Below are 25862 nucleotides of genomic sequence, written 5' to 3'. Positions count from 1 at the left end.
ACGCCCCCAGTCTCGAACGCAAAGGCCGAGCGTTCATTTTCAACCCTGAAGCGACTGAAGACCTACTTAAGTAATACTACGAGTCAAGATCGCCTCAACGGCCTGGCGCTACTCGGCATTCACAATGAAATCAGTATTGAAATAGCCAGTGTAATCAATGTATTTGCCCCCCCAAAAAAAAAACAGAGGTTGATGTTCGTGTGAGATCCCATGAACAATGCTGTGTGTTATTAATGTAATTTAAATACTTTTATTAACAGGTTCAGAAGTTCATACACGTTTTTGTTTGTATTTCTGTTTTTAAAGCTACTTTTATTTTTTATTACTTTCATGAGTCCAAGTGCACTAACACTACACACGGATCCTGAAATAATTTCTCTCTATGCGAGAGTATACGCGTGCCAGTGCTTTATCACTGACTAGCACAAGCGTGTAACAATATAAAACGAATATACATTCTATTATATATGTCTAAAACACAGAAATATCTGAAAAACATTATTAAGTTAAGTATACCTCAGACTTCTGGTACATCAGACTACCCAGAGGAAGGAATTCATGTTAGCCCCCCCCCCCCAATTTTTATCCTGGATCCGCCACTGCTCTAGTCCCATCACTCCGTCCTACCGAGTCAAATTTCACGACACACAGATAACACTGGTAGAACACCCTACCCCCACCATCTACTACAGGGGATCCAGAAGAGATAGAACCATAGAAATTGCAAAGAACAGTTTCAAGGGAGCAGCAATAAAAGAGATATAACCAGCTGTAGTACAAAAGTAGCATCACTCCTCTATAAACAGATATTTTACTCTAACTTAGACAAATGCAGGGAGTAAAAGAGAGAAAGTGGAATTGGGCAGGTTAGTGCGAACGACTGGTGAGCGATGGAGCAAACATGTTACTGAGTGGACGCCGCGAGATAGGAAGCGTAGAAGAGGGAGACCAGACAGAAGGTGGAGAGACGAGATCGAGAAGTTTGCAGGAGTGACGTGGCAGAGGATGGCGCGGTCGTGTGAATTATGGAATGCTATGAAGGAGGCCTTTGTTCAGCAGTGGACTCAGGATGGCTGATTTGATTGATTGATAGACAAATGATGTGTGACTCCGTAGGAGCGACCCTGAAAAGGTCCCTAAAGGCTGCACGCTACCATGTAGCCAATACCCATGTACGGGGATTTTTTGTTTGTTACAAATACACAAACTTAGTATTTGTCAAATCAAAGTATTTTCAAGTGTGCATCTCGTATCTAGAGTAGATCAGTTTGTAACTGTAGCCCTAATATGAAAAAGTAAGAAATAAAAAGCAATTGTATGCATGTGTTTAGAAGACTTTTTACTCAGAATTTAGTTCTCCAAACAAATGACATGCCAAGTATTGGGTCATGGATTCAAAAGGTGTTCTCAATCTATTCTCGAAAACGCATAGAAATTTCTGTAATTTTCTTTCATAATATATGTACTATATGATATACTACAGACTCGGGAAAAATACTGAAAAATTCGTTTGAAATTGTATTTTCAACCAGAGATCTTGTTTTTCGTAACAGTCCAGGGATAATTCATTTTTTAGAATTATTCATGGGAGTCGCACGGATGTAGTTTTTCAATTGTCGACCATGTGCGCTTTGATCAGATGTAAACAAACGTTGAAGCCTGCAGTGTTTACAAAGTTTACTGAAACTGAGATAACAACACGTTTTTGACTGTGATACTGATATAATTTGGTAGAGTTTATAATGCAAATTGATTTTTAGTTTCACAAAACTATTGTTGCTTTAATGACAAAGTTAAGATATATCGGCTAAATCACGTGTTCCTTCAGTAGTATAAAATGATTAAATAGTAAATACTCCATAGCCTACTTACTACTACTTCTACTTGCTAGCCTAGACATAGTTGATTACTGTTCTTTGATTTATTTGATCATAATATCCTTTTATGAAGCATTACTGTCAAAGTTCATAAATGTTTGTCTTTTGTAAGGAGACGTGTAAATTTGATTAGTATTGATAATATTGATATAAAATTGATTTGTACATTTTTAACATTACTTACAGATACTTTCGTAACTTTGTATGGTAGAAGGTGGGCCGCCAAATTTCCGTAGATTGTAAATTGGTGAATTAATCATGAGGCAGCTCAAGTATTCTGAGAAGAAACTCTTAAAACATACAGACTTCCTCAAATGGAAGGTGGACAACAACTTGCACGAAGTCAAGATATTGAAAAAGTACATGATTCAGCGAAGGGAAGACTACACAATGTAAGTGGCTCTTGACTTGCAATATTTCGAGGAAAAATGGAGGTATTATTTTAGTTGTGCACAATTATGCGATATAGTATTAGAAAATTAAATATTCATTCTGTGATTTATAATACATGAATGTAATAACTGATTTTCTAGTCTGAAATAAAAAACAAAACACCTTGCTACAAGCAAATTTACTGGGTCGTACTAATTAATGCCCGGCAGTGACCGGCGAATTCCTATGGTGCCCGAGCATTGTATAAGCCTGTTTTTTTAGTTCCAGTGGTTCATATCATATGAATGATTTGTCTACTAGTGAATTCACATAAAAAATTGTTGAGTTTTACAGAAAAAATGATGCATAAAGCGGAAAATCTTTTGCTAAATTTAGCGCCCGTACTGTGGCGGTGCCACCATCGTTATGTCCAGTTGTTGGAAAATGTGGAATGGCTAAATTAAATCCAAGGAGGGAACCGAGGGTCCAATTCAATTCAATTTCAATTTAACAGTTTATTCAACAATATATCACACATTACATTTTTATGTTGAAGATGTAAATATATATGTACATTTAAATATTAATTTGTTGAAAAGGAGAAAGTGTAAGCAATAGCTTATAAAATGCTCTCCCCTGATAGTTTATATACAAGCATTAAAGCATTTACAACATTTTTCATGGAAAAGGAAATTTAATCACAAAGATATCAATAGCAACAATAATTGTATCCAGTGGGAGCAACCTACATTAACAATTTATATAGATATAAGAATCAGATATATAAAGACATGCACACATCCACAATTCACATAGATACAAGTTGCAGGTATACAATATGGGCAAACAAACAGTGTTCACAGAAGCTACATACCTATAAAGACATGCATACATATACAAGGAGAGATCCGAAAAAGATTGGGTATAATTATCTCAAACAACTTGTCCTATGATAAACAAACAAAATTGTCGGAGAATCCTACAACATGCTAAGATTAATAAAAGTGACATTTACATATTTGGATGAAGAAATTATTGAAAAAATATTGGTCACACTGATAAGGCCTAGACTAGGATATGCGGCGACACTATGGTCACCCAGTACCAAAAAGAATATAAAAAAAATAGAAAGAATCCAGAGAGCAGCCACAAAAATGGCACCTGCACTTGCAAACTTGTCATATGAGGAGATTGGCTAAACTTGAGTTACCGACTCTGGAGCAAAGATGAGAGGTGACCTACTGACCATCTACAGAATCATGGATGGCACAGAAATACTCGATAGAGAGGACTTGTTAAACTGGGACACGAGAAGCACAAGAGGACATGGAAAGAAAATCAAAAAACATAGCTACAGAAGAGATCTGAAGAAAAACAGTTTTCCACATAGAATGGTGGACACTTGGAACAAACTGGACAATGGAATAGTGTGCACAAAAACCATTCATGAGTTTAAGAGCAAATTAGACACTGCGAGATACAAAGGCAGGACACCATGAGCGTAGCTCCCCTTCCCGCAAAATACAACTAGGTAAATACACTGATACACGCACTCACATGGCACACAATTCCATGTCAAATGCTCCAGGACAAATGATCACACAACTGTACCAACAGATGAACTAACATTCCCAGTTGACCAGGTACAACACCCACCAAATCATGCCACATCTACATCATATTATTCCTGTTCCCATTTGTGAGCATTTGTTGCATTGGTGTAAGCAAATGTCGCAGCATGTCTGTACAGGTAAACGTCGACTTACGATGGCATTAGGTTTCGATAGAGCCATCGTAAGACGATTTCATCATAAGTCGATCCCCAATTTGTGTATCACTCTGTTCCGTGGTCACTGTACCTAGCCTACCTGTATATTAACCACCAGAGATACTGAATATAGCCTATTAACCCCTTCCATACGGTGCCGCAGAAGTAGGCGTCATGGGGAGCGAGTGTATTCGCGAGGCTGCCATATCGGCGTCTTGATTATATTTATTGTAGTCGCTCCTCCATAATGACATTCTTTCTAATTCTTTTGTAATCGCATTTTCTATGGTTATCAAAATTCACGGGTGAAGAGAGAACGATCGATATAAGCGGTGACTATATTTTATGATGCGAGTATTATTACGACACGTCGTACGGCTGGCATTGGCTGCTGCCACCGAGATCTAAGTCCATGACGCCTACGTGTGCGGCACCGTATGGAAGGGGTTAAACATGTACAGTAGTTTATTTAATTATTTTTATCCTTTTTACCATATTCAAACACTATAATATGTATTTTCAGTACGGAACTTAAATCTCGCGGGCAGCAGCCAATGCCAGCCGTACGACGTGTCGTAATAATACTCGCATCATAAAATATAGTCACCGCTTATATCGACCGTTCTCTCTTTCACCCGCGAATTTTGAAAACCACAGAGAATGGAACTCGGGGCACATTTGAGAGAATGTAAAAACACAGGGGCGACTACAATAAATATAATCAAGACGCCGATATGGCAGCGTCGCGAATCCACTTGCTCCTCATGACGCCTACGTGTGCGGCACCGTATGGAAGGGGTTAAATATATCATATCGTCGTCGTCGTCATCGTAAAGTCGAAAAATCGTAAGTCGCTGCCATCGTAAGTCGACGTTTACCTGTATTTGGTTTGTAAGGTCGGTCGTTGAGTTGATTTAGGTGAGGTCATGCATGTGGGGTGGCTTGTAATCTTTTCTCCTTTTTTCTATATGTTGCAAGAGGCCAGTATTCGTGTGCAGCTAGCTAATATCAGTAAGTAAATAAACAAATAAAATAAATTTATCAATTTTATTTAGGCGGGAACTGGGGGTCCAGTGCCCATATGTGCAGGTAGCTAATATCAATAAGTAAATAAACAAATAAAATAAATTTGAGCATTTGTTGTATTGGTGTGACCAACCGTCCTGTGAGCAAATGTTGCGGCACATCTGTATTTGGTTTGTAAGGTCGGTTGTTGAGTTGATTTAGGTGAGGTGGGGTGGCTTGTAATCTTTTCTCCTTTGTTCTATCTTCAGGTTGCAAGAGGCCAGTATTCATGTGCAGCTATGTAATATCAATAAGTAAATAAATAAGAAAAATTTATAAATTTTATCAATAAATAAATAAGATAAATTTATCAATTTTATTTAGGATGTATACCAAACACAAGCATGGGGTTCGCTGTAAAAGCTGGCATTTTCTTCAGTCTGGTCACTTCCAGCCCAGCTGTGACACACGACACTGCCTCCAGACAACTAGATCTACACCATGAAGACAACGCCAGAGTTTCCATGCGGATCTTGCAGTCAAGAGTGCGAGGAGCAGACCATATATTGCAAAGGATGTGAAAGATGGTTCCACCGAAAATGAGAGCGGTTGACCATATATCACATGAGGATATTTGAGGCCGGTGATGTTGATTACCTCTGTATCCGTTGCACTTGTAGCGATGATCGCTACAAGTTCAAAGATGCCTTAAAGAGACTGTCCAAAGCCACCAAACATGAAATAGAGAAAGTCTGGGCAGCCACCGAAATGGAAAAGATCTACCTGAGATGTTCTGAGATCCCAAAGCCTTAGAGATGCCGAAAAGTTACTCAGCTTATTTCCGACTCTGCCGGCCCATGAACAACGGAGACCGATCCAAGCGAAGGGTGATGGAAATTGCCTATTCCATGCACTGCCCTTGGCTGCACACAGAGATGAAGATGTGGCAGCCGCCGAGTTGAGAGTACAGACCTGTATAGAGTTGGCCCTCCACAGCAACTGGTACCAGATGAGATATGATGACGAAGACATCCCCCTGTTTTCACTGACGCCAAGTGAAGCCTGTATAGCTGCTGCAATGCCAGTAGCCTACTTGTCTTTCTGGACAATTGCCGCCACAGCCAGTGCCCTGTATCACAAGGTGGAGTCGGTGTATCCACCGGTGAATGGAGCCCAAGATTGAGCCCTGTCTCCAGCAACTCTGCCACCCAAGACGACCTTTGCCGACGAAGAAGAAGCCCGCCAGTGTTGTTATGTGGACCAGTGCCAGGACATCAAAGCCAGGAAGACGAAAGTTTTGGACACCCAACCACTTTGTGCCATTGATTCCAGCTGCAGAAATCAACCAGATACCTGAGACCAGCTATACAATGATAGCCAAGAAACCAGTCCGCAAGCACCAAGGGGAACTTTTACGAGAGCTAAAGCCAAGAAAGAAGCAGAAAACTACAGACACGGAATTTGAAGACCTCGCCAGACAGCCAGATTGCATCATCGCCGACACGCCATCCAATGAGCCAGAGATCCTCAGCACCATCATCACCAAAGATTCCGACACTCCATCTGACAAGCCAGCGATCCTCAGCACTAGTATCACCAAAGATTCTGACATGCCATCCGATGAGCCAGAGATCCTTAGCACCAGCATCACCGAAGATTCCAACACGCCATCCGACGAGCCACGCCAACTTCCAAATGCTCAGCAGAACAATGGCCACTTCCTAGACACCGACCGACTGATCGAGAAGCTTCTCCAAGCCCCAACAACGGACGAGAGTGATGTACCCCCTGGCATCAAGGAAAACGTTTACTTCCTACTGAATAACTAGAAGAACATGCAACGACGCAATTTGGGCAAGAAGGCCGTGTATCACGATGACTGGCGTCTACTCTCAGTGAGGATCGATGAAGATCCATTACTTCATATGGAACGAAGACAGTACCTACAGATACACGGAGAAGAACGGTGTGAAGAAAGAACATGTAGAGACGCAGCCGCAGCTGAGTGAAGAGTCCATATTAATCCTGAAACACCTCTACTCCAAGCTGAAACAGGATCCATCATACAAGCAACGCGTATCCTGGGCAGAGAAGTTTCCAGCAAACGAAAGAGGAGACCACGCCACACTCTGCATCGAGTACATCGGGTCCTATCCAAAAGAGACAAGTAAACATGGCAACGCCAAGTCCGATGGAAGCAGCCACTACATCCAAACAAGGCCAGAAGTAATGGAAACATTGAGATCGGAAGTGAAGACAGCACCACCACGAGACATGTACCCAAAACCGTCTTTGACGAGTCCTTCAACGCCCCATGAGATCTGAAGCAAGTACAAAATATGAAGTTTCGAGTGTCCAAGGAAGAGCGTGACCCAACGACCCACCAGAAAAACGTTGCTGGCGACATCCAGATATTGATTTCGGAAATGGACGACCACCCCTACATACAAGAGCTGATCCAACATAAGGGACATCTGCCCGCTGCCATACTTTTCACAGAAGACCAGATGGCTGATCTCATCCGGCTGCTACAGAACAACAAAGAACACAACGTCATAGGTGTTGATCGCACATTCAACCTGGGACCATGTTACGTGACAAATTTGACGTTTTTGCACCAAGATTTACGACGATCAACAAAAAACGCACCTGTGTTTATGGGACCAGCATACCTTCACTGGGATGGGACAACGGACATTTACCAAAATATTTTTTCACACCTCCAATGCCGCATGGATGGGAGTGACACTACGCAAATGAGTGGTTCAAATCTGATGTTTGGATCCGGCGAGGAAAAGGCTTTAATCAAAACATTACATCAGTGTTTTCCAACGGCGACATGTATGCTGTGTACGAGACACATTCATGAAAACGTGGGGCACTTTTTGGATCAGAACTGTTGTTTTGCATCGGGGAAAAAGCGAGACACATTCGTGAAAACATGGGGCACTTTTTGGATCAAAACTGTTGTTTTGCATCGTGAAAAAAGCAAGACACATTCGTGAAAACATGGGGCACTTTTTGGATTGAAACGGTTTTTTCGCATCAGGAAAAAAGCAAAATTATCGAGGACGCTGCTGAAAGAATGTGTTTGCACCAATGAAACAGGGATGTGTGCCATCAAATTGGACAAATAACGCTTGTGAATCCGTCAACCGTATCCTGAAATTGCCGTGCCATTGGAAATCACTCAAGCTGCTGGACATTATCAAGAAACTTCATGACGTTGTAAAACTCCAATACGCTGAGGTAAGACGCACCTTACACGGAGAAGGCAATTTTGAGGTTGCGCCAGTGAAAAGAGGACTTGTGGTGTCAGATGCCGTCTGGCAAGGGAAAAGCACCAAGGACAAGGAACAGCTCTATCGGAAGTTCATGACAGCCCACTGTTCATCCAAGACTGTGACGTCATCAGATGGGAAGCTGCAGGTGCCAAAGACTCCACTTACAGAGAAGAAACCAGGACAGAGGAAATGCATCTGCAATGCCAAGACTACCACCATCAAGGTAAGGAATAATATGTAGATGTGGCATGATTTGGTGGGCGTTGTACCTGGCCAACTGGGAATGTTAGTTCATCTATTGGTGCACTTGTGTGATCATTTGTCCTGGAGCATTTGACATGGAATCGTGTGTTGTGTGTGTGTATCAGTGTGTATATGTATGCATGTCTTTATAGGTATGTAGCTTCTGTGAACTATGTTTGCCCAAATTGTATATCTGCAACTTGTATCTGTGTGAATTGCGGATGCATTGTCTTTATATATCTGATTCTTATATCTATATAAATTCTAAATATTGGTTGCTCCCACTGGATACAATTACTGTTGCTATTGATATCTTTGATTATATTTCCTTTTCTGTGAAAATTTTTGTAAATGCTTTAATGCTTGTATATAAACTATTAGGGGAGAGCATTTTATAAGCTATTGCTTCTGCTCTCTCCTTTTCAACAAATTAATATTTAAATGTATGTATATACGTACATCTTCAGCATGAAAATGTAATGTGTGATATTTTGTTGAATAAACTGTTAAATTGAATTGAATTGGACCCCCGGTTCCCGCCTCAGATTTAATTTAGACATACCACATTTTCCAACAACCGGACATCAACAAAGATGGTGGCACCGCCACAGTCCGGGTACTAAATTCAGCACGGGATTTTCCACTTTGTGCGTCATTTCTCCTGCTAAATTCAATTTTTTTTTTCGTGAATTCACTAGTAGATGAATCATTCATATGATATAAACTATTGGAACTGAAAAAAAATAATATTTTGTTAAATATACTGTTAAATTGAATTGAATTGGACCCCCGGTTCCCGCCTCGGATTTAATTTAGCCATTCCACATTTTCCAACAACTGGATATAAACAAAGATGGCGGCTACGCCATGGTTCAGGAGCTAAATTCAGCAAAGGATTTTCCGCTTTGTGCGTTCTTTCTCTTGCTAAATTAAAAAAAAAAATTGTGAATTTACTAATAGATGAATCATTCATATGATATGAACCGTTGGAACTGAAAAAACAGGCGTACAAACAACACCCGGGCACCATAGGAAATCGCTAGTCGCTACCAGGCATTGCTGGTCGTTGCCGGGCGCTAAATTCAGCAAAGGATTCTACACTTTGTGTGTCATTTCTCCTGCTAAATTCAACTTTTTTTTTTCGTGAATTCGCTAGTAGACGAATCATTCATATGATATGAATCTTTGGAACTGAAAAAACAGGCTTACACAATGACCGGGCACCATAGGAAATTGCCGGGCATTGCTGGGTGTTGCTAGGCGCTATTTAGTAGGACCGAATTTACTAACGAACGAAGCCGTTAGGATACGGTCCAGATGCCATGCCATGCCAGTCCAGTCACTATCAGACGATAGCTTTCATGTTGTGGACCGGGTCTTCTCCAATTCCAGGTGACGTTAATAAGCACAGTTACAAAGACAATAGGGCTTCCTTGGACTTTATGAGAGAACATGGGTCTCTGCTGTCATCTGTTAATTGCCCAAGATATAATTATAATCAGGCCGTCAACATCTGTGATGACAACGACAACCAGGATGATCTTTAGAATTTGAGGTACCAAAGTACAAATATAGGTGAGGTTGGGTAGGTCAGGTTAGGTTAGAATAGATTAATTTATCATCCTTTTATTCCTTCGACCTCGGTATTTATCAAAACAAACATGGCGTGTCATTCAGCCGCTGCAACTTCATTCGGTAGTTAATAGGTTTTAGCAACTTTTTGTTGTTGATTTCCGCCAAGAAAATTCATTATGTTGATTTATTACAATTTACAAAATTAATAATTTTCTATTGCTATATTGCGTAGGTGTGCACAACTAAAATTTTAGGAGAGCACACATATAAGAAATAGCATTAACTATTTTTGTAAATTATATGTTATCGTAAAATACATTTTTCTTGGCAGAAATCAACAGAAAAAGTCTCTAAAAGCAATACACAAACAAACATAGCCACTTCGACTGATTGAGATATCATCTTTGTTTTGGTTGATGCAGAGGTTGAAGGAATTAAAGTAAGATAAATTTGCCTAACCTAACCTAGCCTAAACTATATTCTAGAGATCACTAAGTTAGTGGTCACCCAAATTTGTGTCCACTTGCGTCCAATGACGAAAATATGCTTTTTATACACAAATGCTAAATTATAAAATGATTTTAATTAACTTTCATATGTATCTGTCACATAGGTTCAAATAAATTGTTCTATTTGGCTATGTTTGCTTGATGTCGTCATTTTCCATCTTTCCCATTGCATCCACAGTATTGTGGCTGTCGTGGTGGACACCCCACCGAACATGTTGAAATAAAAAGACATTTCAAGTACCAATCTTGTATATATTTTATGTCAATACTGATATTTTCACACAATCTTATAATAAATTCATTAATTACAAAATTACATTATGAACTCAGATATGCATAGGAAATATTTTCACTCAGTCATATTTTATTTACATCAATTACAAATAATTACTAATAATTGAAACAGTACAGGGATACAACAATACCATATAGCACAAATTTCCATCAGTTACAAAATTACATTACAAACTTAAGATGCGCATAGGAAATATTTTCAGACGATCATATTTTATTCACATCAATTACAAATAATTACTAATGATTAAAATAATACAGGGATACAATGATACCATATAGCACAGATCCAAAGCAATTGTCCTTAAAATCACAGATACGCATTGGGAATATTCTCACACATGCCCTTTAGACTGTATATAACAAACTACTGTAAAAACTGTTCATTTAGATGTATAATATATCATGTTATGTATAGGCACAATTCATTATACATACATATACCAAAGGCTTTTTCCCCCTGTACGAGGGAGGTAGCCAAAAAACAAATGCATAAAAATCACTCCCACCCAATCCATCCCCATCACACTCCACCCTCTTCCCTTCTTCTTATCTTGGTACCTCCTGGATGACAGGTCATCCCTGCATCCTGTCCACTGCCCTGGGTCAGAAGCAGTGTCGCAACACACAGCACATCCACAGGTGGATGGATGGGGTGAAGGGGGCTTTGGGGAAGAGGGAAATGTCTGTTGAGGAAGGACGGGAGAGGACAGAAGACGGGTGAATGGAGAATGGTTGTATATGGATGATGATGTGATTGCATGAGGTGGAATGGGCGAGGGGATGGGGTGTGAGGTAGTATGTGTGAGAAAAATTTGACGCAGCCCGAAGGGATTTCTCCCCGTCTTCTCCTTTTCTGCATGAGGGGACAGAGGGGAGTCGCCGATTTAATGAAGCAGCCTTGCTGTGTCTTGCGACACTGCTTCTGACCCAGGGCAGTGGACAAGGTGCAGGGATGACCCGTCATCCAGGAGGTGCTGAGATAAGAGGGAGGGTGGAGGGGTGTGGAGTGTATTCAGGGATGGAATGGGTGGAAATGATTTTATGCCTTTCCCTTTTTGGCTACCTCCCTTGTAAGGGGGAAAAAGCCTTGGTATATGTATGTATGTATGTATTATTACTCAGAGTAAAAGAGAACAAGTAATACAGCAGTGACTTTATATTTTATAATGAGTAGTGTGATGCTTTGTACATATGGCAGCCGATGCTGTGCACGAGATTTTGAATTGTACTGAAGTGATTAAGGATGTTACACTTGTTTCAATGATGGAATGCTTGTCAGAGTTGATCCAACTGCTCTATGGGTTGGGGTGGTTTTATTTATTTATCTTTTTCACATTTGTTTTCACAATTTTCTCTCTTTGATATTTGTTTGATAATGTCTAGTTTTCTTTTTTGTGTAATGTTGGATTTTGTGTGTGTACTTAATTGTAGGTAAATACACACACATACTTCATGGCACAGTGGTAGAGTTCCCAGCCGCCACTGCGGTGGTCCAGGTTCGAATCCCTCCCAGTGCTGAAATAGTTTCAGTATCATTGCACTGCAAGTCATTACTCCAACTCTCGTGGGTGACGAGTTGGGGGTGTGTGTGCATGTAAGGTCACAGCATTACCCATAGATCGGTCATATGAGCTCTGAGCTCTCTTCTGGAAGGGAAATAGCTGTTGATCACAAGTCCAACATGTGATCCAAGACCATGGTGAATCACATAATCCAACAGAAATTGGAAAAGAAAGCAACTAGATATTATAAAACACAAACATCAGAAAGGGAGAAAATTATGTGTGTGAGAGATTAAATGCAGTAGTCAGAATTAGACATTGTTCTTGAACTACATGTTCATGTCATGTTTTAGGTACAACCGCTTGGCTCGCCAAACAAGGGACTTGGCGAGAAAAATCCGTGACCTGGACCCAAAGGATCCGTACAGACTGGAAGCCAGTGGAAAACTGATTGCAAAACTGTAAGTAACCATTATTTTATGCATTACTTTACCATATTCAAGTACAGTGGTACCTCTATTTATGTGATTAATCTGTTCTGTATGCCTTCACATAAATAGAAATTTGCGTAAATGGAAACTCTATTTCCCATGGAAATCAATGTTAATACAATTAATCCGTTCCCAACCTCGAAAAAGTCTACTTTTTCCCTCTGATATGATGAAGCCTGTCACCAAATAGACATAGATAAGTATGATTATGATGTTCCTGCAACATTAATGGTAAATAATATAATGAAATAAGCAATCTTTTGTAGCTACCGATAGTAGGGCTTGCAGCTGGCATAGGGGGATGGGAGTGAGGAGGTGGTGGAGTGGTGAGGGCTTACTGACCCCCCCCTCTGAAGGAGGAGGTGTTCCTTCAGCTGGAGCGGCACCCTCATCAGGGCGCTGTCATTTGGCACGAGGCTGGAAGAACTCTGTGATGGTTGCTTGCTGGTACCGTGTGTGCAGGATTTGGTGGTAGTGAGGCATGACCAGCTCATTGAACTGGCCTGCAACACGGCTTACTAGTGTCTGGTCTGGTCTGGGTGTGTGACTTCCATGAAATCATAGAGCATCCTCCACATTACACAGGCCTCCATCACCTCCATGGTGGGGCCCTGAACATGATCGTCACCTCCTTCAACCTCTTGCTGTTCCCGGGCCAGTTTGGTGACCTGCTCCTGATGCAGTTCCTTCAGCTCCTCAGTGGTCATCCTCATGCTCCCCTACTAACTCCTCGACATCCCCGTCCTCCATCTCCAGGCCCAGGTCCCTCCTTAGCGCAACAATGTCCAAGATGACCGATGGACCAGCAGGCTCAAAGCCCTCAAAGTCCCTCTCCCTGTCAAATAATGGCCAAAGCTTCTTCCACACTGCCTGTAGAGTCCTGATGGTAGCCTGCTCCCAGCTCTTGCTAATCACCTTGACACAGTGCAAGATGCTGAAGTGGGACCTCCAAAATTCTCGCAGGGTTAGTTCTGTGTTGGTGGTAGCATTGAAATAGCGTTCAAACAGAGCATATGTGTACAGCTTCTTGAAATTAGAAATGACTAGCTGGTCCATAGGTTGCAGAATGGAAGTGGTGTTCGGAAGCAGGAATTTAATTGTGATGAAATCCAGATCTTGGGAAAGATGTGCCTGCATGTTGAGGGGATGTGCTGGGGCGTTATCCAGCAGCAGGAGGCACTTCAGTGGCAGTCCATTCCTTTGCAGAAACTTCTTGATCTCAGGGCTGCATGCCCCTTCGAGCCATTCCTGGCACAGGTGTTGGTTTGCCCACACCTTCAGGTTGGAACGTCACATCACTGGAAGTCTGCTTGCCCCTTTTGAATGCTCGTGGCATCTCCGAATGATAAACTACGAGCGGCATGATCTTGCCGTCACCGCTTGCATTAGCACACAACATCACTTTAAGCCTGTCTTTCATAGACAAACTTTCTCCTCAGCAGTAATGTAGGTGCTGTTAGGCATCCTCTTCTAAAAGAGCCTTGTTTCATCACAATTAAATACTTGCTGTGGCAGGTAGCCCTCCTGATGCTCCAGCTCCTCAAACTCCTTGATGAACGCCTCAGCTGCGTCCATGTCCACGCTTGCCACCTCACCGTGCCATGTCACTCTGTGGATGCCTGTATGTTGAAGAAACTTCTCAAACCACCCCCTACTGGCTGTAAAGGCCACTGAAGGTGGTGTAAGATGGCCACAGGTACCAGCCTGTTGCCGCTGCAGGTCGGCATACACTTGGCGAGCCCTTGAACAGATCATTTCCTCACTCAAGCTGTCACTCTTGTGCTGCTTCTCCTGTATCCACAGAAACAATAACCTCTCCACCTCATCCAACAATGCTGGCCTCTTATGTGTGCTCACATAGCTTATACCCTTAGACACATTAGCTGACAGAATTTTAATCTTTATTTAAAAGAAGGGTTCTTATTGTTGACTCAGGCATACCAAACTCTCACCAGCTCACACACGTGTAAACCTTGAGCAGCTTTGGCAATCACTTCCCTCGTTTTCTCAATCGTGATGCTGATTTTCTTACAAGCACCAGCTTCAGTAGGACTTTTCACCTGTTTTGGAGGCATTTTAAAGGCACAAACAGTACAATACCAAGGGGTAGGCGCCCAAAGAAGGACTAGTCATGCACACAACAAACAAAGATGGCGGGAGGAGAGACAACATAGCGCGTGAATGGTGACATCAGCAAGATGGCGGCGTGGGATTTGATTTTCCATGTAGTAATGGACACCAATGTGCCCATGTAAATAGAAAGTTTCTGCTAAAGTAGCAACAAGATTTTCCCATAATTTGACCATGTAAATAGAATTTCACATACAAAAGGGTACACATAAATAGAGGTATCACTGTAGTAGGGTTTAAGTGATGATCAACATAGATTATGATAGGCCCACTTGAGGTGGTTTGGTGATATGAGAGTGGATATGTCTAACTTTAGAGCAGGAATCGCCAAACTTTTTTCACAGCTGGCCAGATAACTGAGAGAATGAGGAGTGCAGGCTGCATAACCATTTTGTTTAATACAATACAGTGAATACACTAAGAATAAAGACAGCCAACATCCCAGCATCCTACCACAACCAGCATATTTATTTACCAATGCACAAAATACACAAAAAATAAAGAGAAAATATTTATTTACAAAAAAGTTTTAGAAAAATAATAAATTTCAATCTCTTGTTGACATGTACAGTGCAGCTGTGGTCTAGATCCAGCCCATAGGCCATAGTTTAGTGACCCCACCTTTAGCGGATACATAGAAGAGTGATGCCAGGAGTAAGAGCAAGGGTTACTTACTTGCATGAGACCATTGTTCTCACTGATGATGCCATTCCATCCACAATAAAACTTGGGCAGTTAGGTGCCGTTTCCACCATGACATGGGATTACTTCCTACTCCATAGTCCCATTATTAATGCGATGAAATGGCCTGATATCCTTTACTACAGCTTCCCATCTTTGGTGGGCATACTAGCTGTTCTGCCTTAGGCCCTGAGCCACTCAGATACCCAGGAGTCACCACAAGGAAGCACAGCAAGAGTCTTGGTGGCCAAGAGAATATGCATTGTGTTAATGCAGGGGATGCATCAAACCACCCATCTTAGCAAGGGGTAGAGAGCAGACAAATGAGGAAGTTGGTGATGAGATGAATGAATCCAGAGGAGCATGGGATCTGGATGTTAAATGAAAGTGCATGGATGATGGAGAGAGTCGGAAAGGAATGCTCATGGTGAGTAGGGAGCATGAAATGAACTGGCAGGTATTGTGCAGAAAAGAAAAGTGCACAGGAAGTAATTAGATGAAAAGAAGGGGTCACTGTTTATTCAGTTTATTCAGTCTGTAATCTTTCCTTTCAGGCATGAAATGGGGCTCATACCAACTAAGTGGAATCTCGAGTTTTGTGACAGGATAACTGCATCTTCGTTCTGCCGGAGAAGACTTCCGTGTGTAATGGTTCGTAACAAAATGGCACCCAACCTACGCACGGCAGTCACTTTCATAGAACAAGGACACGTCAGAGTTGGAATCAACATGGTCAAAGACCCAGCATTTCTTGTTACAAGGTATGTCATTGGTTGCTCCTTCCAATTAATCTGTTTCCTCAGGTCTCTCTTACAGAAGTCCCACAGCTTCCAGGAAATTGGCAACAATAATTGAACAGGATCATGTGTTTTGTTGTCTGGGGATTGTTAGTGAGGGCCATAGTAGAAGTAAGTATTGTGTATCTTCTGTGTGGTGACCCCATTTTGGGCAGTATGAATCTGTGGCCAGGCCTATTCTGTGTTGGTACTGTCTTGGTGGTGGGTGGGGCCCTGAGTCTAGTAGTAAGGAGGAAATACATATAATAGACTTTTTTTTTCAAATTAAACATCACGTACCCAAACATAATGCTGGCTAAACATGCCTTCCTAGTGTTACTTGGATTGTTGATAAAGATTATTCAGTCTCACCACCTATTATCTACATTGGTACATACATATACCAATGGCTTTTTCCCCCTTACAAGGGAGGTTGCCAAAGTCAAAGACATAAATTCACTCCCACACATTTCATCCCCACATACTCCACTCCCATTCACTACCCCTCCCTCCCTCTTTTCTTGACTCCTCCTGGATGATGGGTCATCCCTGCATCTCACCCACTGCCCTGGGTCAAGCAATGCAGCAAGACACAGCACATCCACAGCAAGGCCACTTCATTTAATCAGCAACCCCCCTCTCCATCCCCTCATGTAGAAAAAGAGAAGACAGGGAGAAATCCCTTTGGGCTGCTTCAATATATCATTCACACACCCCCCCCCCCCAATTCCCTACCCACTCCCTTCCATGCATCACAGCATCATCCATACACAATCATACTCCACTCACCCCTATCTTCTGACTTCTCCCATCCTTCCTCCACAAACATTCCCCTCTTTCCCAATGCCCCCTTTACCCCATCCATCCATCTCATCCATGGTCACCCCCTCATGTTCATTCCTTCTACTTCTGCCTTCCACACCTCTTTTACTAATCTACCTTCACTCGTTCTTTCCATGTGTCCAAACCATCCCAATACTCTTTCATCAACCCTATCTCCCAACTCCCTTTCCACCCCTGCTCTCCATCTCATCTTCTTGTTTCTTACTCTACTCTATCCAACCTAGCAACCCCTACCATACTTCTGAGGCATTTCATTTCAAACACATTCAAACTCCTCTCTTCCTCTCTTATGTTCCATGTTTCTACCCCATACAGTGCTGTCGGCACAATCACACCTTCATACTGTCACCTCTTAGCATCCATTCCCAAATGTTTCTCATTACACTTTTATCTCCCAAGGTATTTACTTGCTTCTCACAATCTACATTCTACCTCCACCTCCACTCCTCCCTTTCCCTCCATATTTGCACCCAAGTATCTAAACCAATCCACTTCCTCCAGTCTTTCCCCTTAATACTCGTTTCCATCCCCTGCACATTCCTATGCATCACATCCACACACAATCATACTCCACTCACCCCAATCTTCTGTCTTCTCCCATCCTTCCTCCACAGACATTCCCCTCACTCCCAATGCCCCTTTTACCACATCCGTCCATCTCATCCTTGGTCGCCCCGTCATGTTCACTCCTTCCACCTCTACCTTCCATAACTCTTTTACTAATCTTTCTTCACTCGTTCTTTCCATGTGTCCAAACCATTCCAATACTCTTTCATCAATCCTATCACCCAACTCCCTTTCCACCCCCGCTCTCCTCTTCACCTTGTTTCTTACTCTATCCAACCTAGTAACCCCTACTACTTTTCAGGCATTTCATCTCAAACACATTCAAACTCCTCCTCTCTTATGTTCCATGTTTCTGCCCCATACAGTGCTGTTGGCACAATCATTCCTTCATGACATGACACCAGACAAACATATCAACAGAATAGTCAGAGAAACTTTCAATTCACTAAGGTCAATTAAAGTGGCCTTTGACTACTTGGATGAAGAAATGATAATGAAAATATTAGTTACATTGATAAGACCAAGATTGGAGTATGCTGCGACACTGTGGACACCCAGTACTAAAAAGAACATATAGAAATTAGAAAGAATTCAAAAAGCAACGACAAAGATGGCACCAACACTCTCCAAATTAACCTACAAACAAAGATTGGCCAAACTCGAACTACCAACCCTGGAACAAAGAAGAGAAAGTGGAGATTACTAACCATCTACAGAATTATGAAAGGGATGGAAGTCCTTGATAGAGATGATTTATAAAAGTGGGATAAAAGAAAAACAAGAGGACGTGAAAAGAAACTTAAAAAGGATAGTTACAGAAGAGATCCGAAAAAGAATAGCTTCCCACACAGAGTGGTAGATATCTTGAACAAATTGAGTGAGGAAACGGTAAGTTCAATAACTATACAAGAATTTAAGATCAAACTGGGTACTGAAAGATACAAAAGCAGGTCACTACGAGCATAGCTCTCTTCCCGTAAAATACAACTAGGTAAATACAACCTCCTCTTAGCATCCATTCCCATATGTCTCTCATTACACTTTTTAATCTCCCAAGGCATTTACTTGCTTCTCACAATCTACATTCTACCTCCACTCCTCCCTTTCCTGCCACATTCATATCCAAGTATCTAAACCTATCCACTTCATCCAGTCTTTCTCCCTTAATACTCACTTTCAATTTGCTGGTATCCTCTTGCCTTTCTTTTACCCACATTTATCTTCAACTTCCTTTTTTCACATGCCTTCCCAAACTCTGTCACAACCTTCCTTAATCATTCTGCTGATCCTGCCACAAGTGCAGTGTCATCAGCAAACAACAACTGGCTTATCTCCCATTTTTCTCCATTTTCTTTAACCATCTCTTATCCCCAACCTATTACCCTTGCATTTACCTCTTGCATCACCCCATCCATGTATGAATTGAACAGCCAAGGTGACATAACACATCCCAGGTGAAATCCCACCTTTATCTTAAATCACTCTCTCCATTTCTAATTCTAACACAGGCTCTACTACTCTCATAAAAACTCTTGACCGCTCTTGACAGCTTTTCTCTTATCCCATATATCTGCAATACCTCCCACAGTGATTTCCTGCCTACCCTGTCATAATCCTTTTCCAAATCCATAAGCCCCCAAAAATCCTTACCTTTTCCTAAAGCTTTCTCTCATGTGTCTTGCCACAAAAGTCTGATCCATGCATCCCCTACCTGTCCTAAACCCACACTGTTCTTCACCAATTCCCCCTGCTTCTCTCCTAATCCTTTCAATCAAAAGCCTCCCATAAGTCTTACCAATTATTCTCAACAAATTGATCCCTCTGAAACTACTACTCTCACACTTGTCCCCATTTCCCTTGTAAAGCAGAACTGTACAGGTACTCCTCCAGTTCTCTGGCACTCTACTTTCCTTTAGACAAACATTAAACAACCTCACCAGCCAGTCCACCATCTCTGTACCTCCCTTTTTTACATTTCACATAGCACCCATCCAACCCAGGTGCCTTACCTACTCTCTTTATTTTAACAACTGCTTTCACTTCATATTTCCTTATTTAGCCTCCATTTTCCTCGTTCATCACTGTCATTTTCTTAGCACTTCCCACTGCAACTACCTTTTCCTCCCTATCCTCCTTCACATTTAGCAACTCCCTAAACTACTCTGTCCATCTTCTTACTGCCGTTTCTTCCATTATCATCTCTCCATCTGCACCGTTTACATTTTCTCTACTTGATTCGCCTCCTTTTCCTCTCTTAATTTCCTTCCAAAACATCTTTTTATTACTTTCAAAATTTTCTGTCATACTCTAATCCTTTCACATCTGCTCCCCTCATTGCCTCCTTTATCTTATGCTTTACTTTTCTTTTTTCTTTGTACCTCTCATATAATTCTCTTGTCCTATTTTTTAACCAATCTTTGAATGCTCATTTCTTCTCTTCTACAACCTTCTTTGCTTCATCATCCCACCACTCACTACCCTTCCTTCTATTTCCTCCTGTCCTTGTTCCACACACCAACTTTGCACACCTTGTGACTCCCTCTTTGAACCATCCCCCATTCCTCCTCCACTCCTAGTTCTATCCTTCACTCCCCACTCCTCTCTGTTTCTTGTACTCCTTTTTTTCTCATTTAAGCAGTTTACTTTAAGCACCTCCCTACCTTCTGTCCTTTTCCTCCCCCACCAAAAATATTATCTGATATTCCCCCCACTCTTTCCCTTTAGAATATGTATATCCAAAACTCTTACTCTTCTCCTGGTTACCACTATATAGTCCAATAAAGCTTGATCTACCACCCTTCCATCCACCACCCTCTCCCATGTGTACTTATGCTTGACTTTCTTCCCTAACTGTATTTGCGATCATGAACTCTCTTGACACATCTCCACTATCCTCTCTCTACTATAATTTTTTCCTGGAACTCCACACTTCCCAACCACTCCATCTATTGGTTCATTTCCTACCCTAGTAAGGGGGAAAAAGACCATGGTATATGTATGTATGTATGATTATAGATTGTTAGTTGATTCATTGCAGTCCACTAAAACAGTGGAAAATAAGTGCCTGCAGATTAATGTAGCTGTTCTAAGAATATGTTATCCCATCAGGATTTCACATCTAGTTTCATGGGTGCATACAAGTCACATACTGGCTAATTGTCTCACCAAGCATGGTGCTTCCAGTCAGATGCTTTTAGCAGTTATCACTGGAGCTGAAGTCTGGATTCAACATGCCTTTATATATATATATATATATATATATATATATATGTTTATTTAAGTTGTATATTTTTTGTTCATATGCTCTATTAGCTATGTTTGTTCTAGTATCATTTAGGTTTTGTAGATAAGAGATACGAGGGACAGTTGTTAGCCTGTATGCCTTTGCCTGTTCTCGAGTGTGCATGTATGTTGTATGTGTGAGAGTACTGGTGCATACGTGCAGAGCATGCCTGGGTAGTTAGAAGCTGTGAGTAACAGTCTGCTGCTACCCTTAGTAAGGTAAGGATGTTTGTTTCTAACATTCACCTGACATTAATATGAACACCTCCCATATGTCCTAATTCTACACTGTAGCCAATTTTCATATGCTCACTACATTTTTTGCCACTACCACCCTCAAGAGGGAGGGTGGAGGGGAGTGGAGTGTATTCAGGGATGGAATGGGTGGGAATGATTTTATGCCTTTTTCTTTTTGGCTACCTCCCTTGTAAGGGGGAAAAAGCCTTGGTATAAATATGTATGTATGTACCACCCTCACCTCTTCTTCCCAACTTTCACTGCCTCTCCTGTTCCTTCACCATCCTCCTCATCCCACATAGTGCATACATCAGCACTTCATCATTGAAACACCAATTCTTCCTCATCTTTTCTCTCTCTCTCTCTCTCTCTCTCTCTTTTATCCTGTTATTTTTTTCTCTTTCATTTCCATATTTGCTCATCTTCAACACTTTCCTAGCACCCTCCCCTTTTACTACACTCTGTATTATATTGTTTGTTTTTGTATTTCAGAGTATTGGAAGATTATGTAACCTGGGTTGACACATCTGCTATCAGGAAACATGTCATGCAGTATAGAGATGAGGTAAAATTTACTTTTATTCTTAATTACAAAGTTCTCTTAGCAATAATGGTCTGTTAGTAATGTCTTAGTTTGGACACATGGAAAGAATGAGTGAAGACAGATTAGGAAAAGGTGTGGAAAGCAGAGATGGATGGAATGAACTTGAAGGGACAACTGAGGATGAGATGGATGTAGTGAAAGGGGCTTTGAGCAAGAGGGGAATGGCTGTTGAGCAAGGAAGGGAGAAGGCAGGGGATAGGGGTGAGTGGAGGATGACTGTATGGATGATATTTTGACGCAGCCTGAAGAGATTTCTCCCCATCTTCTCTCTTCTCCCCTATGAGTGGATGGAGAGAAGGGTTGCTGTGTGAGTGAAGGAACCCTGCTGTGGATGTACTGTGCCTTGCTGCATTGCCTCAGACCAGGGCATTTGGCAGGAGACAGGCATGACCCGTCATCCACAAGGAGTCAAGATAAAAGGGAAGCAAGGGTGATGAATGGGGGTGGAATGGGTGCATGTCTGAACTTTGCTACCTTCCTTATAAGGAAAAAAAGCCCTTGGTATATAGATAGTAATGTCTTCCTGTGTTGATTCTGACCTGGACAATGGGCAGGTGACAGAGATGACTCTTCATTCAAGAGGAGCTAAGATGAGAGGGTAACAAGGGTGGTGGATGAGAGTGAAATGGGTGGGGTGTGTGCATGCCCTGGCTGACTACTGCACTTATAAGGAGGAAGAGGTCCTTGGTATCCATATAGATGATGCATCTATATACCAAAGGCTTCTTCCTCTTTATAAGGGTCCAGCCAAAGCATGCACACGCACCTATCCATCCCACTCCCATCCATCATCCAGTTATTTCCCTTTCATAAATCTATCAATATACCAAGGGCTTCTTTCCCCTCATAAGGGAGGTAGCCAGTCAAGGCATATACCCACTTCCATGCACCAACCTTGGTTCCCTCTCAACTTAGCTCATCCCTGTTTCCTGACCACTGCCTGGGTCTGAAGCAATGCAGCAAGGCACAGTACATCCACAGCAGGGCCCCTACATTTACCTGGCAACCCCCTCCCCATCCCCTCATGTAGAAAATAGAGAAGAGAGGGAGAAATCCCTTCAGGCTGGGTCAGAATCCGTACACAACCATTCTCCACTAATCCTTGTCCCCTGCCTTCTCCCTTCAACAGATATTCCCCCCTTGCTAAGAGCCCCTTTCACCCCATCCATCCATCTCATCCTCAGTTGTCCCCTCAAGTTCACTCCATCCACCTCTGCTTTCCACACTCATTTTGCTGATATTTCTTCATTCTTTCCATGTGCCCAAACTATCCCAATAATCTTTCATCACTCCTATCTGCCAGCTCCCACCCCCACTTGCCTTCTGACTCTATCCAGTCTTGTAACCCATACCATACCTCTCAGAAAATTCATCTCAAACACATTTAACTTTGTCCTTTCTGCCTCTCATAAATTCCAGAGGCAGCCATAAATCCTATAAATCTTGCATCTCCATGCAATGTCGTAGGCACAATCACCCCTTCATATAGTCTTCCCTTTGCATCCAGTCCCAGGTACTTATTTCTCATGACACTTTCCAGTCCCACCCCCTAGAGACATTTACTTGCTTTTCTCAATCTATAGATGACCTCCACCCACCACTCCATTTCCTGCCACATGTGACCTCAATTAAAACTATCCGCCTCCTCCAGTCTCTTGCCTTTAAGACTCCTTATACAACTCGTTACCATTCTTTTACCCACATTTACCTTCAACTTTTTCCAACCACATACCTTTCCAAAATCTGTCACCAACTGCCTTAATCCCTCCCCTGACTCTGCCACAACCAGTGTCATCTGCAAACAAACAAGTTCACCTACCACTTCTCTCCATTATCTGTAACCATCTCCAATCCCCTGCCCACCATCCTCTCGTTTACCTCCTGTACCATCCCATCCATCTACACATTGAACAGCCATGGCAACATGACACAGACCTGATAAGCCTTACCTTTACATCGAACCACTCGCTCTCTCCCTTTCCAATACTAGCACAAGCTCTACTACTCTTGTAAAACTCTTGACTGCCCTTAACAGCTTTCCCTCATCCCATATATATCTACAAAACCTCCCACAGTACCTTTCTATCTACTGTTGTAAGCCTTCTCCAAATCCATTATGGCTCAAGAAACATTTTTACTTTTTGCCAAAACCTTGTCACAAATCAGCCTTACTACAAAAACTTAATCCACACATCTACCTTTGCTAAACCCACACTTCTATTCACCAGTTACTGCCTCTGTTCCTCTCCTAATCTTCTCAGTTAAAAACTCCCATAAGCCTCTCCAACTACACTCAACAATTGATCCCTCAAAAACTACTACAATCACATGTCACTTTTTCCTTTGTAAACTGGAACTATGTAGATACTTCCAGTACTCCCCTCTCCCTTAGACATATTAAACAACCTCGTTAGCCAGTCCACTGCAACTGTACCTCGTTTTTTCAGACACTCCACATGACACCCATCCAACCCTGGTACCTTACCAGCTCACATCATTTTCAAAGCTCCTTGTACCTCATCTTTTCTTATCTCTTCCATTTTCCTTTCCTATCCCCTATATTTTCTAACACTTCCCATTGCCATAATCAGTCCCTATCCTCATCCACATTCAACAGCTCTCTAAAATGCTCTAACCATCTTCCCCTTACTGCCTTCACTTCCATAACATCTGCACCTTTTACCTTTTCCTCTCTGCCTGACTTACCTCCCTGTCTTCCTTCCAAAACATCTTTTTATTCTTTTCAAAGTTTTCTCTCATACTCCCACCCTATTTTACATCTACTCTCATCTTTGCCTCATCTATCATATGTTTTTCTCCTCACTTTTCCTCATACCTCTCATGTGCTTCCCAAGTCCAATTCTGCAACCAATCCCTAAATGCTCCCATCTTCACTTCATCATCATATCACTCACTACCCTTCCATTTATTCCCTCCCATCCTCCTTATTCAACATACCATCTTTGGTCATAGATGCATGGATGTATATAATAGATAGATGTGTACATTATTTGTTGATATATATATGTATATATATATATATATATATATATTTTTTTTTTTACAGAGAGATGATTTTGACCTCGACAACTGTTAACGCCCATCAAAGAAAAGTGCAAATTAAATTTTATATTATAGATTTATTAAAACTATCATAACTGTATGGTTTGTTTTATTTGGAATGTGTACCAGATGTTATAAGTACCAAAATAAGAGGTATTAAGAATTGGGCAACAGTGATAAATGTGTATTCTATTGATTCGATCAATCCATTACATTAACTGAATGTCTCAATGGCTTTAGTCTAGTTTACATATGCAATTCTTGTAGCTGCCAGGGAACAGTGCTGTATTAAATGCTCTTGCATAATTCTGGCAAAGTCTTTCCGCAGTATTGGTGTAGCTGTTGGATAAACAAACACGTGTATGGTCCACAGACTGGAGAGGGCTGAACACCACCTGTCACCATGCCCATAGATTGATATCATTATTCGCATCCTCTTCATCAACATCCTTAGGGGAAGTAGTGCCCCAAAGAAATCATGCAGAGCCAGTTATGAATTGTGCATGGAGCTTTAACAAGTGTCTCTGTTTTGTCTACTTTTAAATCGGTGGGCCTTAGGAAGATATGATAGAGTTAATTGGAGGAAATTAAGCCTGGGTTATCTCATTGGGTTAACAAAACTTTTGTATAAAGATGGAGGGACTTGTCTTTGTATTCAAACCCCTGACAGGCCTCTATCATTGTGGGGTCCTGTCCCCAGCAGACTTTGGACAAGGGAAAGGTTCTACAAACTTTAGTTGGTGAACATCGAGCTGT

General features: G+C 41.7%; 1 protein-coding gene across 1 annotated transcript; it reads left to right on the top strand.

Moving 5' to 3' along the window:
* Positions 1 to 1643: 1643 nt before the first annotated feature.
* LOC143041101 (U3 small nucleolar ribonucleoprotein IMP3) lies at positions 1644 to 25206 on the top strand. Its single transcript, XM_076212820.1, has 6 exons — positions 1644 to 1730; positions 2064 to 2269; positions 12786 to 12893; positions 16289 to 16495; positions 21932 to 22004; positions 25111 to 25206. Exons 2-6 carry the CDS (start codon positions 2136 to 2138, stop codon positions 25138 to 25140), a joined length of 552 nt encoding a protein of 183 aa, XP_076068935.1. The 5' UTR covers positions 1644 to 1730; positions 2064 to 2135; the 3' UTR covers positions 25141 to 25206.
* Positions 25207 to 25862: the final 656 nt, after the last annotated feature.

Source organism: Oratosquilla oratoria, chromosome 30 (assembly GCF_046742065.1).
Source record: "Oratosquilla oratoria isolate Oo_2021 chromosome 30, ASM4674206v1, whole genome shotgun sequence".
NCBI classification, from domain to species: domain Eukaryota; kingdom Metazoa; phylum Arthropoda; class Malacostraca; order Stomatopoda; family Squillidae; genus Oratosquilla; species Oratosquilla oratoria.
The sequence above is the reverse complement of the archived record's forward strand: the minus strand, read 5'-3'. Positions and strand labels throughout refer to the sequence as shown.

Excerpts from the sequence above, each read along its gene's own strand:
- LOC143041101 (XM_076212820.1), top strand. The coding sequence starts at position 2,136 with ATGAGGCAGCTCAAGTATTCTGAGAAGAAACTCTTAAAACATACAGAC. Across the intron at positions 2,270-12,785 it reads CGAAGGGAAGACTACACAAT|GTACAACCGCTTGGCTCGCC; the intron begins GTAAGTGGCTCT and ends GTCATGTTTTAG. Across the intron at positions 16,496-21,931 it reads CCAGCATTTCTTGTTACAAG|AGTATTGGAAGATTATGTAA; the intron begins GTATGTCATTGG and ends TTTGTATTTCAG.